The 12,156-nt window shown below is 49.5% G+C and overlaps 4 protein-coding genes across 4 annotated transcripts; 3 read left to right on the plus strand and 1 right to left on the minus strand.

Moving 5' to 3' along the window:
- The first annotated feature begins 173 nt into the window (after window positions 1–173).
- BDW43DRAFT_239274 (MFS transporter) lies at window positions 174–1,963 on the plus strand. Its single transcript, XM_032039647.1, has one exon. It carries the CDS (start codon window positions 206–208, stop codon window positions 1,790–1,792), a length of 1,587 nt encoding a protein of 528 aa, XP_031903276.1. The 5' UTR covers window positions 174–205; the 3' UTR covers window positions 1,793–1,963.
- BDW43DRAFT_239275 (Six-hairpin glycosidase-like protein) lies at window positions 1,964–4,337 on the plus strand. The gene has a single exon (XM_032039648.1). It carries the CDS (start codon window positions 2,134–2,136, stop codon window positions 4,189–4,191), a length of 2,058 nt encoding a protein of 685 aa, XP_031903277.1. The 5' UTR covers window positions 1,964–2,133; the 3' UTR covers window positions 4,192–4,337.
- A 3,557-nt stretch (window positions 4,338–7,894) lies between these two features.
- BDW43DRAFT_323601 (purine-cytosine permease family protein) lies at window positions 7,895–9,719 on the plus strand (the record flags this gene model as incomplete). Its single annotated transcript, XM_032049784.1, has 4 exons — window positions 7,895–8,158; window positions 8,257–9,082; window positions 9,145–9,506; window positions 9,591–9,719. The coding sequence occupies 4 exons, from the start codon at window positions 7,895–7,897 to the stop codon at window positions 9,717–9,719; spliced, it is 1,581 nt and encodes a 526-aa protein (XP_031903278.1).
- Window positions 9,720–10,124: 405 nt separating this feature from the next.
- BDW43DRAFT_266925 (pyridoxal phosphate-dependent decarboxylase family protein) lies at window positions 10,125–11,942 on the minus strand. The gene has a single exon (XM_032040929.1). It carries the CDS (start codon window positions 11,830–11,832, stop codon window positions 10,375–10,377), a length of 1,458 nt encoding a protein of 485 aa, XP_031903279.1. The 5' UTR covers window positions 11,833–11,942; the 3' UTR covers window positions 10,125–10,374.
- Window positions 11,943–12,156: the final 214 nt, after the last annotated feature.

A 12,156-nucleotide genomic window follows, 5' to 3' on the forward strand; every position in this document is an offset into this window, starting at 1 on the left:
ACTTGACCAATGGAAGACGAGGATCGACAGGCCGAGGGAAAGCGGGTGAACCCCCTCTCTGGTGGACATATTCTTGGCATATCGCTCGGAGATTGTGCCGGTTGAGCAGATATCCTCCTGATAAATACTTGAAATGGTTTCCATTGTAGTCGTTTCGCGTTTTGCAACTGGTTCCTAGACCCAACAGATTCTACGGACCCCAGGAATGGACCCGGAGGATCATTCACAATGGACTAAACCTAGCCCTAAGCGATACATACCATTCTGGCGCCAAGTATCAGATCAAGGAGCAATTACGCACAATGTTCTTCATCATGATTATCCTGGATCAGGGACGGAAACGGATCCCTTTGTGGTCTCCTGGCTGCCAGACGATCCCAGAAACCCCATGTGTTTTACTACCTTCAAGAAGGTTGGCATCACCATCGTCGTCTCCACAGCAACATTGGCTGTCGCCTTCGCCTCCTCAGCATACTCTGGATCAACAAAGGAAGTGGTGGAAGGTCTGAATATCAGCACGGAAATTGCAACACTTGGGCTATCGCTCTTCGTCGTCGGATTCGCCTTGGGACCGTTGTTCTGGGCTCCATTGAGTGAGCTTATCGGCCGACAATACCCCTTCCTTATCTCATTTGGTGCGATGTCCGTTTTACTAGCGGGGTGTGCTGGTGCACAAAACATCCAGACATTGTTGGTGCTACGCTTTCTTGCAGGAACAGCGGGATCTTCCCCGTTGACAAATGCAGGAGGTGTAATTAGTGATATGTTTGGAGCGGAGCAAAGAGGCCTTGCTCTGAGCCTTTTCGCAGCAGCTCCATTTATGGGGCCTGTTATTGGCCCAACGATTGGTGGCTTTCTAGGAATGGCCGCTGGATGGAAATGGGTGGAAGGCTTCCTCGCCGCGGTCTCTGGGGCATTCTGGATTATGATGACATGTCTCGTCCCTGAGACCTATGCTCCTGTCCTTCTCCGTCAAAGGGCAAAGCGCCTTTCACAGGAGACTGGCCTGATTTACCGGTCAAAACTCGATGTAGAAAGCGAAGACACAATTTCTGTAAAGCGCATGTTTGCCAATGCATTGCTGCGACCTTGGATACTGCTGTTTCGTGAGCCTATTGTTTTCATGCTATCAATATACATTGCTATCATATACGGGGCGCTCTTCATGAATTTCGCTGCATATCCCATTGTTTACCAAAACGGACGAGGGTGGAATCAAGGAGTCGGGGGACTTGCCTTCATGGGCATCGCCGTCGGCATGATCATTGGGATAATCTACACGATTCCTGACAACGGACGATACACACGAACTGTGAAAAGGCATGGGGGACTTGCACCTCCAGAGTCTCGTTTGCCCCCTGTGATGCTGGCCGCAGTGTGTATTCCTATCGGTCTTTTCTGGTTTGCGTGGACCAACTCCCCCTCCATCCATTGGATAGTTAGCATAGCAGCCGGCGTCCCTTTTGGCTGTGGGGTTGTGCTTCTTTATCTGGGTGTCATGGGCTACTTGATCGACTCTTATACGATTTATGCGGCATCTGTTCTCGCAGCGAATGCTGTGCTACGATCGCTTTTCGGGGCAGTATTTCCTCTTTTCACCAACTATATGTATGAAGGATTGGGGATTCATTGGGCCTCTTCAATTCCGGCCTTTCTTACGATCGCATGTCTACCATTTCCATTTATTTTCTACCGATATGGAAAGTCGATTCGGAAGCGATGTCCCTATTCTGCCCAGTCGGAGGTGTACATGCGAAAGCTACAGGAGTCCGTCCGACGAAGCGAAAAATAGATCATCTGGGTATGTCTTTGGTCATCCGAATGACAGATGAAGAATTGAATATACCTACCACCTTAAGTTAATTAAAAGTCGGGGTTACGGACGAACCCCACAGGAGTGAAGAATTCCCATTGCGGGGCTCCGACTCAAGAAAACGGCGGACCCAATCTATAGCCCTAGGATCTGCATCACAATACCCACACAGGGTAATTCACCGTTAAATTCCGTCCTAACATAGAATGCATATCGTCAAATACGCGTTAACCCCGCCGGAGAGCCCAGAACGGCAATGAAGCTATAAATGCCTCCCCCCTGTCTTCGCGATAGATCCATTGACGCAGGTACAGCTTTTGATGATGAAGTGCATTAAGGGCCTGGCGTGGGCCGGCATATTCTTGCGGATTGCTGCACTGGACGCAGATAGCATTGCTTCTCAATATTTCGGCAACGATGCTGCATGGTATCGCGATCGTATCCCTCTCTTCGAGGCCAGCGTGGCTGATATCCAGGATGTATACTACTACCGGTGGAACATTTTCCGTGCCCACCAGCGTGATCTGGGCGCTGATGGATACATTTCCACTGAGTTCTTGAATGATGTTGGCTGGCAGAGTCAGCCATCGGCGCTGCTGATTGATGCTTCCAATTTCCATCTGCGCGAAGGTCGATGGTGTCGGGATCGTCGGTTCAAGAGTGACTATGCGAGCTTTCTTTATGGCCCGCATAAGAATCCCTACCAATTTTCAGAGAGTATGGCCGATGGTGTGTGGCAGGGATATCTGGTTGATGGAGTAGCAGACGAAGCTACAGCCCATCTAGATGCCATGCAAGCTGTCTTTAACGGCTGGAATACCACTTCCATGTCAACAGGCGGATATGACACCTCCAAAGCTCTGTACTGGATCCAACCACTCACTGATGCTACGGAATATACAATCGCAAGTATCGACGCTTCTGGAGGCGAGGATGGTTTTACCGGCGGCAATGCGTTCCGACCCAGCATCAACAGTTACCAGTATGTGAACGCGCTGGCCATTGCCAATCTGGCCAAACTCCAAGGAAAAGGAGATGTGGCCGAGAAATATCAGCAGCAAGCTGTAAACATCAAGAGGACAGTTCAGGACACATTGTGGAACAGCACCTTCGAGCACTTCATCGATCGATTCAAAGTGGACAATGAGCGCGTCACCTACTGGGACTTTATCCGAGGCCGTGAGTTGGTGGGATACGTTCCTTGGACACACGATCTCCCAGATGACACAGAGCAGTTCGCCGAAGCATGGAAGCATCTCCTGGACAGCAAAAAGTTTGCAGGCGCTCACGGCTTACGCACCAATGAACCGAGCTACGAATACTACATGAAACAATACCGATACGAGGGCTCAAAGCGCGAGTGTCAGTGGAATGGACCATCGTGGCCTTATCAGACTACCCAAGTTCTAACTGGACTCGCCAATTTCCTTGACCACTATAACACCTCCGCTGCCACCAATATAGTCACAAAGACGGACTACACTCATCTACTCCAACAGTATGCTCAGATACACTATAACCGCAATCGAGGCGGCGTCCTTAACCTGGAAGAAGACTATGACGCCGACACCGGCAGTCCGATAGTAGGGCTGACGCGATCTCCGCACTATTTCCATTCCGGCTTTGTCGACCTGGTCCTCACTGGACTAGTCGGTATCCGTCCTCGCGCTGATGATGTGCTAGAGGTGAACCCACTGGCAGATCCAGCAGTCATATCATACTTCCGCGCCGAGCGCATTCTCTACCACGGCCACGAGATCGCCGTTCAGTGGGACAAAGATGGACATCACTACGGTACATCGGGGTTAGTGGTAGAGGTAGATGGCAAAGCAGTCTCCTCGTCACCCACCCTGGCCCGTATCACTACCAGCATCACCAGCAAAACTCCACCCACAATTAACCGTCCCGTAGCTGTCTCCGTTCAATTGGACTCCACGTCATATCCCCGAGGGAGCGTCTCCATCCCAGATGCAGACACTAACGCCATCCACGCAGCCATCGACGGACGGGTCTGGTTCTTCCCCGAGTCCGACGTCGCGAACGGATGGGACACCCCGGCCGGCAACGGCAGTGAGCTGTGGTATCAAATTAGCTTTGAGGCCTCTACTAAGGTTGCGAGTGCGGAGATTGCCTTTTTTGCTAATAGCACGCAAGGCTACGATATCCCTGAGAAATATAATGTTCAGGTTGGTGTGTCTGGAGTGTGGGCGGACGTTTCGAACGCGAATCATAGTACGCCACTTGCGAACGGAATTACGCAGGCTACTTGGAATGCCGTCGACACAGATAAGATCCGGTTGGTCTTTGTACCACAGGAGGGTAAGAAGGTTCGGCTCGTGGAGTTCAAGGTTTTTGGGGAGGTGGTGAATAGTGATTAAGTTGGTCTGTTAGACTATTGCGTTGCACGTATATCAAACCGTTGTCTAGCTCGTGCTTGGATATAGGTATCGGAAAGTTGTGCCGAGCCCCGACGATAGTATCAACGAGCTCTTCGCAAAGGCAAGACGATTATATAGCAGTAGACCTTCGGGAAGAGTCTTCATACTTACGGCATGCCGGTGGCCTGTTCTTATATAATCTACCGAAACGCACGGTAAAGTGATGGCCAGTCTGAGGAAGGATTACAATTGGCCAGTTCAGCACCGGTTATCTAGCTGTGATTCAATATGAAGTCGAGCCGTTTCATATCGCTGCAATACGTGTCATAATCTTCAATAGGCAAAATTACAATCCAAGGTCCAGCAGTTGCGCTGTGCCTTCTGCCGATTTCCAGACAGGCGATCTTTGACCTAGTTAGACATGGATCATGCATGTTTCAGTTTACGAATTGCAGGCAGGTAAGAGATCGGCATGTCGAAACCCGATCTAAGACAGTACATGAGGCTGCTTGGCGATTTGTCCATTGGTGACGCCTTGGGTCTTCTGTTGTTCTACAATTGGCCTGCTTTCGTCTACGGTCGCCAAGGATGACAGATATAAGGTGATCATAATGCTCAAAGCTCAGTACATTTTTTAAACCCAAGAACGAAATGAGCGTTAACGTAGAGACAGCAAGTTGGAGTGAGTTAGGAAAGGCTTTTGGGACAAGAATCCACGGGTCTCGAGTGCATTATTTATGTTAATCTAAACACCACCTTTGCGTGCACAGACTCAATATTAAGTCGAAAGGATGAGGAATCCATAGTCAGGCGTCCAAGGGTTATTTTTTGACCTGGTAGTGTTGTAATTAGAGGGAACTGTTGCCCAGTGTATCCTCGCTTGGCAGGTTAATATTCCCGGCCGGGTTAGAGTGCTATTTATATGATGTGGTCTTCTAGCAACATCGTTCCATCCGGAATATGAAAAACATTCACCTTGGTCTTAACTTTCTGTCGAGTCAGTGCTATAACGAGAAGGGACCTTTTTGTTTTAGACGGGGTCCGTGGGTAGCAGACAAGACAAAATTAAGTCACCAGAGCAACGAGTATTTCCTCCAAACGCCTGTTTAGTCTCTTACTATGTACGGATGTGTTTGTCACAAAATTATAAAATATTTTTCTATACCCAGAGGACCGCTCACGGATGGCATACAGATCAAATAAACCCGGTAGCGTTCGTAGTGTACATGTGCAAGACTATTTCGTAGTCTTCGCTATTTGTTCCTTGACAAGTATAAATCCCGTCGTTAAGCTGAACAAGCTAATGGATGTCATGGTTGAATGTTTCCAAGTGATTAGGATCGATAATCTGCATATTCTCCGTCAATTCTATCATGATGAGCCCGCCTGGCCCGTTGTCACCGTCGACACGGCGAGCCCCGTCCTATTCCCATAGATTCCATGCCGGTCTTGTTCTAAAATAGTTATCGGTCTCTCTGTGTGCTCTTCATAGACTGCCACTTGTGTATGCTGTCAAATTTCAAAGGACTTGTCCTTTCCCGTAATATTCTCCGTGCTCTCTGTCGAAGTGGTCCGCTTTCTTGGTCGATGGATTGAAAATTGGGCTAGTTCGTTCGGCTGGCCACTTTCTGGGGGGTGCGTTGGCTTCCAGCGGAGTGCGATATAGGTGCCAAAGATCATGAAACCGTGGATCTTGAAGAGGCGACGGAGGAAGGAGTAGCAATTGGATGCGTTGGTCACGATGAGGACAGTGCTGCCTTCCCGGACATACCAGAAAATCCACAAAACACTATTCGGGTGGCTGTAGCAATAATATCAGCTGAGCGTGGCTGCGACCACGACGGATATACCCAGGCCGAACACACCAAAGAGCACAAGCTTCCTTTCTCGGGATTAGTAGCTTCCTCTCATGATTTGGATGTCGCTACCAATTGAAGGGATATACTTTCGCCAAAGTAATTGCAAGCTGAGAAATGCCGGTATTGGTATGCAAAGTATGGCGATGTCTGAGGGTACATTGAAGGCATATATGATCAAATGGTGCTGAGCACCCTCACATTCAGCTTCTTGAAAGTCAGCATTCATTTTTCTCGTGAATCAACTAATAACGCTCACGGTTATTGTCCTCTTTTACGGCAAAGTAATTAGAGAATGGACGACACCAGACACCGTAGAAGAAAAATTCTGTTATCCCGAAGGTGGCGGCAATATACCCCGTAAGGATCTTGACAGGTAGTGTGCCATTTTTGTTCCCGATATAAATACATTGGAATGTGCGCCTCATACATGTTTCGAGTCTTCAAAGGCATGCGCACAGAGAAAAGAATATCTACTCGCGTTAGTCGGTAATACACCAGCACCATGCAGACCTTGCACCCCCATTGCACCATTATCATCGACTGCTGCAGGACAAAGGTGACGTTACTCCCGTAAATACGATTCTTGATGTCCTTCTCGGTAAGACCCTGCATTCCTGTTGCAGGTAAAATATTGGTCTGAGGGTATTTTGCTTGGATATTAACCCAAACAATGAAGTTGTGTAGAAACCCTGTCTGCGTTCTCAGCCCGTGCTGTGTAAGAATAGAAGGGGGGTTCCTATCATCATTACAGACCCTAGTTGTTGAAGTACATGGCTCAGCAACATTAGATAGCCCTCCAGCATCAGGCCCTACAACCCACGCAGTAGCGTATACCGGGAGACACTGAAGATTCGGGTTAGGTCGCCCTTCAGAAATGATAGGTAGCTTACTGTCGCCAGATGGTCACGGTACTAGTGACTGCGAACCAGGTTCATGACTCCACTTAGCGGTCGTTGTGCGTGCTGAAACCAATCGGTCATGTTGGATACAATCATTTGCTACTAACGGGCGCAGGTACACTGTGTCGACTTTATACGGTCGGGGACCGCCAGCATGTCTAAGTCCAAAGTTCACCGGAAGAGCGTTTTCTGCCCTAAAATATTACTTGAGATAAGGACAGGAATATGTTCAGAACGAAGTAACGCCTGTCGCTCTGTAGTCCTCGCCTGTTAGTTCATCACCCCCTCACCCCCTCCTCTCCCTTCCCATGTCTGGAAGCCTTTTAGTGTCTCTTAGCTTATTGATCTGACGCTGTAGCTACTCTTTACAGAAACCGGACGCTGTGCCAGGGAATGCATCCTTTCTCCTATCTACTTACATTCATTACATGATATTAATGTCTGGCTTTGGTCCGGAGTAGTATGCCGCTATTAATTCGGGTACCGGTGCGTCCTGTTCATGCGACCGCATAGTTGTCATGCACGGATCTAGGGTTAGCTATAGGGAGAACATGTTTGACTTTTCTATAACTTCAGATAGTAACATCGGCACTTGAATTCAAATCACTTTAGGCAATTGATTTACTTTAAAAGAACACTGATCTCGCCACGTCAGCACCAGTCAAATGATAATAATATGCACGATCATGCAGACCTTCACAGGAGCGTCACTAGCAAGGGTTAGGATTAAGTCTCAGGCAGAGAATTAGTTTAGATCCCCGCCCAGGCTAGCTTAGGAAAAAAAGAGTAGAATGTAACACAATAGCTTATAGATAATAAAATGAACCTTCTTCATGCTAATGCCTCCTTTCGCCCCTCAAGCCATTTGTCCAATGCCGTCGCCGCCATCCACTTCTCTTATCCCTTTCTTCCACATTACCCCCTCGTCACGGTCGCACCGCAGATATGGAGATGGAGCGTAAGCAGAAAAGCCTCTGGCGTGTGGGAATCGAGTCAGATACTAGCTCCCTTCCGCTCACCCAGAGTGGGAATATGGCTATTAACCTGGGCGACGAGGGTGAGAGGCACATGGGAAGTATGCAAGAGGACAACGGTCTGTTGCGGTCGCTACGAAATTTTGAGACCTGGATTGACCGCAAGCTGGGCGTAGAAGCCATGGGGGTTGAGCGAGTGCCCGAGGACAAGCGACGCCCACCACAGATTCTGAACGTATGTGCTTAATATTGTCCCGAGGTGAGCAGTGAGGCTATTCGCTCGTTCCTTGTCGCAAATGAGAGAGCTCGACTAACACTCATCGATCCACCCAGATGATGTTCTTTTGGTTCTCCGTGCTGACCAGTCCAACCCTAATCCCTATCGGCATGCTGGGTCCTATCCTTGGACTGTCGGTGCATACTTCAGTCATACTGACTATCTTCGCTGCTATGACCGGGACCATCATGCCCGCCTTTACGGCGACGCTCAGCCCACCCAGTGGCCTCCGCCAGGTGGCCGTCGCCCGTTATGCATTTGGCATCTGGGGAGCCAAAATCTGCGGGCTACTCAACATCATCATCAACGGCGGATACGCAGTGATTGCCGCTGTCGTCGGGGGTCAACTCCTTGTTGCTGTATCCGAAGACTCCATCCCACTGGCCGCGGGCATCGTCATCATCGTCGCCATCGGCTTTCTTGTCTCCTTCTGCGGCTTCACTCTCATCCATCACTACGAGCGATACGCCTGGATCTTTGCCCTAGTCCTCATCTGTGTGACATGGGGCCAAGCCGCGCGGTTCTTTACCTCCACGCCCGGCGTCAGCTCCATCAGCGGAATGACCTACAGCGGCGCCTGTCTCAGCTACTTCGCCGTGGTCTTCGGCGTCGCCTGCTCTTGGTGCCCCATTGCAGGCGACTACTACGTGCACTACCCGGCCGACACAAGCAAATGGCTCGTCTTCTCCCTCACCTACTTCGGCCAAATCCTCCCCACCATCTTCGTCGGCACCCTAGGCAACCACTTCGGCGGCATCATCACCTCCAACGACACAATGTCCACAATCTACAACACAAAAGGCACAGGCGCCCTCCTCCTAGCAACCCTTCACCCCACCGGCTGGGCCAAATTCGCCTGCACAATGTTCGCCCTCACCTTCCGTAAGCATATCATCTCCACCTTCCCCCATCACCCAACTCAACTGATAATCCCAATAACCAAGTGGCAAACGTAATCGCAAACATCTACTCCAGTGCCCTCTGCATCCAACTCTGGGGCCACCGCTTCCTCGCCATCCCCCGCTTCGTCTGGTGCGCCCTGCTCTCCATCTTCGTCCTGGCGTTGGCCTGGGGCGGCCGCGACAAGCTCGAAGAGATCATCGACAATTTCCTCTCGATCTTGGGCTACTGGACGCTAGCCTTCGGCCTTATTCTCGCTATCGAGCACTTCTGGTTCCGGCCTCGCCTGGGCGGGTATGATCTAAGCGCGTGGCAGGATAAGAAGCGCATGCCAGTTGGGATTGCGGCTACCGCAGCATTGGTTATAGGCATCGTGTTCTCGTTTTTGGGGATGAGTCAGACTTGGGTATGTCTTCTTTTCTTTTCTTGCTTTTAGGGTTAGTTGGGGTTTAGGGAGGATATACATAGACTAAGGTGTTTTGCTGTGTAGTATCTCTCGCCGGTGGCGAAGAGGATTGGGAAGAATGGGGGTGATGTTGGGAATTATTTGGTTTTTGCATCGGTGATGGTTTTTTATCCGATTTTTAGGACAGTTGAGATTAGGATTTTTAAGAGGTGAGGGGATGAGGGGACAGGGATGTGTGTGAGATATTAAATTATCTCGAGGATAGATCTCTGGGTTTGTGGGATGCATGTTGTTGATCTGAGGATTTAGGGATCTTGTAACATTGCATGTATACGGATATTCGGGGTTAAGAAATTGAGATACATAGTAATATTCCATAGTAGTTAGTAAATAGAGTATTTAGTTTCAAAACCTCCTTGCTATTGTGCACTAGATAGCAGCAGAAGCTCCAAGGAGCAACCTTCTCTAGAGAATTCTCCAATGAAGTAGGTGCCTACGTCGCCGGCGCCAGCGATTGCGATCTTCATGATACTTTGATGGGGGAGATTGGATTCCGTGAAAGGTGGTATATGTGGGTTTCTTGTGTTTCGCGTCGCGGACGCCTATATTGATGGTATTGGCACACTTTCGAAATCTCAGTACATTTTTGAATCTTCTACTAGCGGTAAATCGTAAGACCTTGGTCCCTTCCTATTTATGAGGCAGATTTCGTCAAGGTGGCTGGACTTCCACCGCTGACTCCGCCCTAATGCATGTTCACCCCCACCCTCATTGACCGAAATGCAACGCTGAAATGGACTAGCAGGGGATATCGCCAATCAATGAAGTGAGACAGTCATAATGTTATCAGCGTCAAACACGTCTCCACTTAGTTCCGCGTCTCATAAAGCTCCCTATAGCTAGCTTGTGCGCTGTGATCAAGTGCTCTCGCCACACGACGTATGTCATCGTCCGTGGTTCGTGGATTGATGGTACACATCCGGAGGCCTACCACGCCGCCGATACAGGTGGTGAGTATGTACGCCACATTCTCTGCAATCAGGAGTTTCGAAACGCGACTATTGATCGAATTAAGATCCACCTCACTCACGCCGTCAGGCGCGAATCGGAAGTTGAGGATGGCTAAGGAAGTGGGCGCCAGAAAAACCCAGCCAGGCAGCTTTCTCAGCTCTCTTTCAGCCAGGCCCGCTAATTCGAATCCTCGGTTGATCATCGCTCCAATCTTGTCCATGCCGAGGACCTGAAGAGAAAACCAAAGCCTCATATGCCGAGCAGGCCTTGTCAGCTCGATCCCATAATTCCAGGGATTGTTTGGTTCTTTCTCATCTTCGATATCGCGGCAAAAATGAGCTGATGATACGAAGCTCTTCAACGCCTGAGATTTGTCGCGGAATAAGATAGTACCGCAGCCATATGTCTGGAAGAGCCACTTGTGAGGGTCCCAGGCGATACTATCCGCACGGCCAATCCCGTCTATCAGCGATCGATGTTTGCTTGAAAATGCGACAGATCCGCCGTAGGCAGCGTCGACATGCAGCCATAATCCATGCTCGCTCGCTATGTCCACGATTTCATTTAGAGGGTCAATGGCGCCGGTACCGGTTGTCCCACAGGTAGCCACAACGAGGAATGGTTTGAGGCCGTTGGCAATATCTTCAGATATTGCAAGGCGAAGATTGTTTGTATCCATCTGAAACGTTGGATCGCAACGAATAGTCCGGATCTGAGAGTCCAGTAGCCCTATGACACGAAGCGCTTTGGTGATACAGAAATGTGTATCTTCAGATATATAGGCGATGCCTTTCTGCCGTAATGCACCATCCAAGCGCTGGTCTCTCGCGACGGCGAATGCGGTCAAACAAGCCGTAGAAGCACCGGACACGAACTGACCACCTGCAGATGGAGGTAGCCCAAACTGTTCTGCAATCCAGGCGACCATGGATTCTTCAACAGCGCAGACTCCACTTCCTGCCACTGAGCTTCCCGCATATACGTTGAAAGCGGAGGTAAGGGAATCCCCTAGCCAAGACATAGGCGATACTGGCGATGGAATAAAAGCGAAGAATTGAGGGTGGTCTGCGGGTATACGATATGAGAAGACCTCTTCGGCGTCGCGGAGAACATCTTCTACTCGTCTACCGTTGTTGGGTGGGATATTTTTCTGGATTTGGGAGAGCCATTCTTCAGTCGGGTGATTTGCGACTTTTGTATTGTCTGAAGAAAAGATAGGGTGTCCAGCGACTTTGGCCAGTTCTCGGAAAATGTTAGAAATAACTTGTTTCTTGTCAAGGCTGCTTGAATGCTCCGCTGGGGTCTCAAGAGACATCGTGCAAGGTATTGTCAATGCAGGCGGGGTGCTTTTCCAGGAAAGAAGGGAAGAATATATCTATAAATTCAGATCAAGGTTAAAAAACGAAAAGAGGCGGGCGATTTGTGATTTCATATTAGAATCAACCGGCCGAGTAGACGCTATTCGGTTTGTCATCGTGTTTAAAACACCCATGGATATATCGAGGTCACTCGCAACAAATTCCAGAATCGAGCAGGATTGCTCGAAGTTAATGCAGGTAACGCTCGCTCGCTGGCTGTCTCGGGTAGAATGAGGTAGCATTACATAACTTGGCAGTCAGAATCTACCAATCAGTTAACG

The sequence above is a fragment of the Aspergillus alliaceus genome (genome assembly GCF_009176365.1).
Source record: "Aspergillus alliaceus strain CBS 536.65 unplaced genomic scaffold BDW43scaffold_8, whole genome shotgun sequence".
Classification (NCBI taxonomy): Eukaryota; Fungi; Ascomycota; class Eurotiomycetes; order Eurotiales; family Aspergillaceae; genus Aspergillus; species Aspergillus alliaceus.

Bases quoted from the DNA above. Each gene is read 5' to 3' on its own strand.
- BDW43DRAFT_239274 (XM_032039647.1), top strand. From the start codon at position 206: ATGGACCCGGAGGATCATTCACAATGGACTAAACCTAGCCCTAAGCGA.
- BDW43DRAFT_266925 (XM_032040929.1), bottom strand. From the start codon at position 11,832: ATGTCTCTTGAGACCCCAGCGGAGCATTCAAGCAGCCTTGACAAGAAA.
- BDW43DRAFT_239275 (XM_032039648.1), top strand. From the start codon at position 2,134: ATGATGAAGTGCATTAAGGGCCTGGCGTGGGCCGGCATATTCTTGCGG.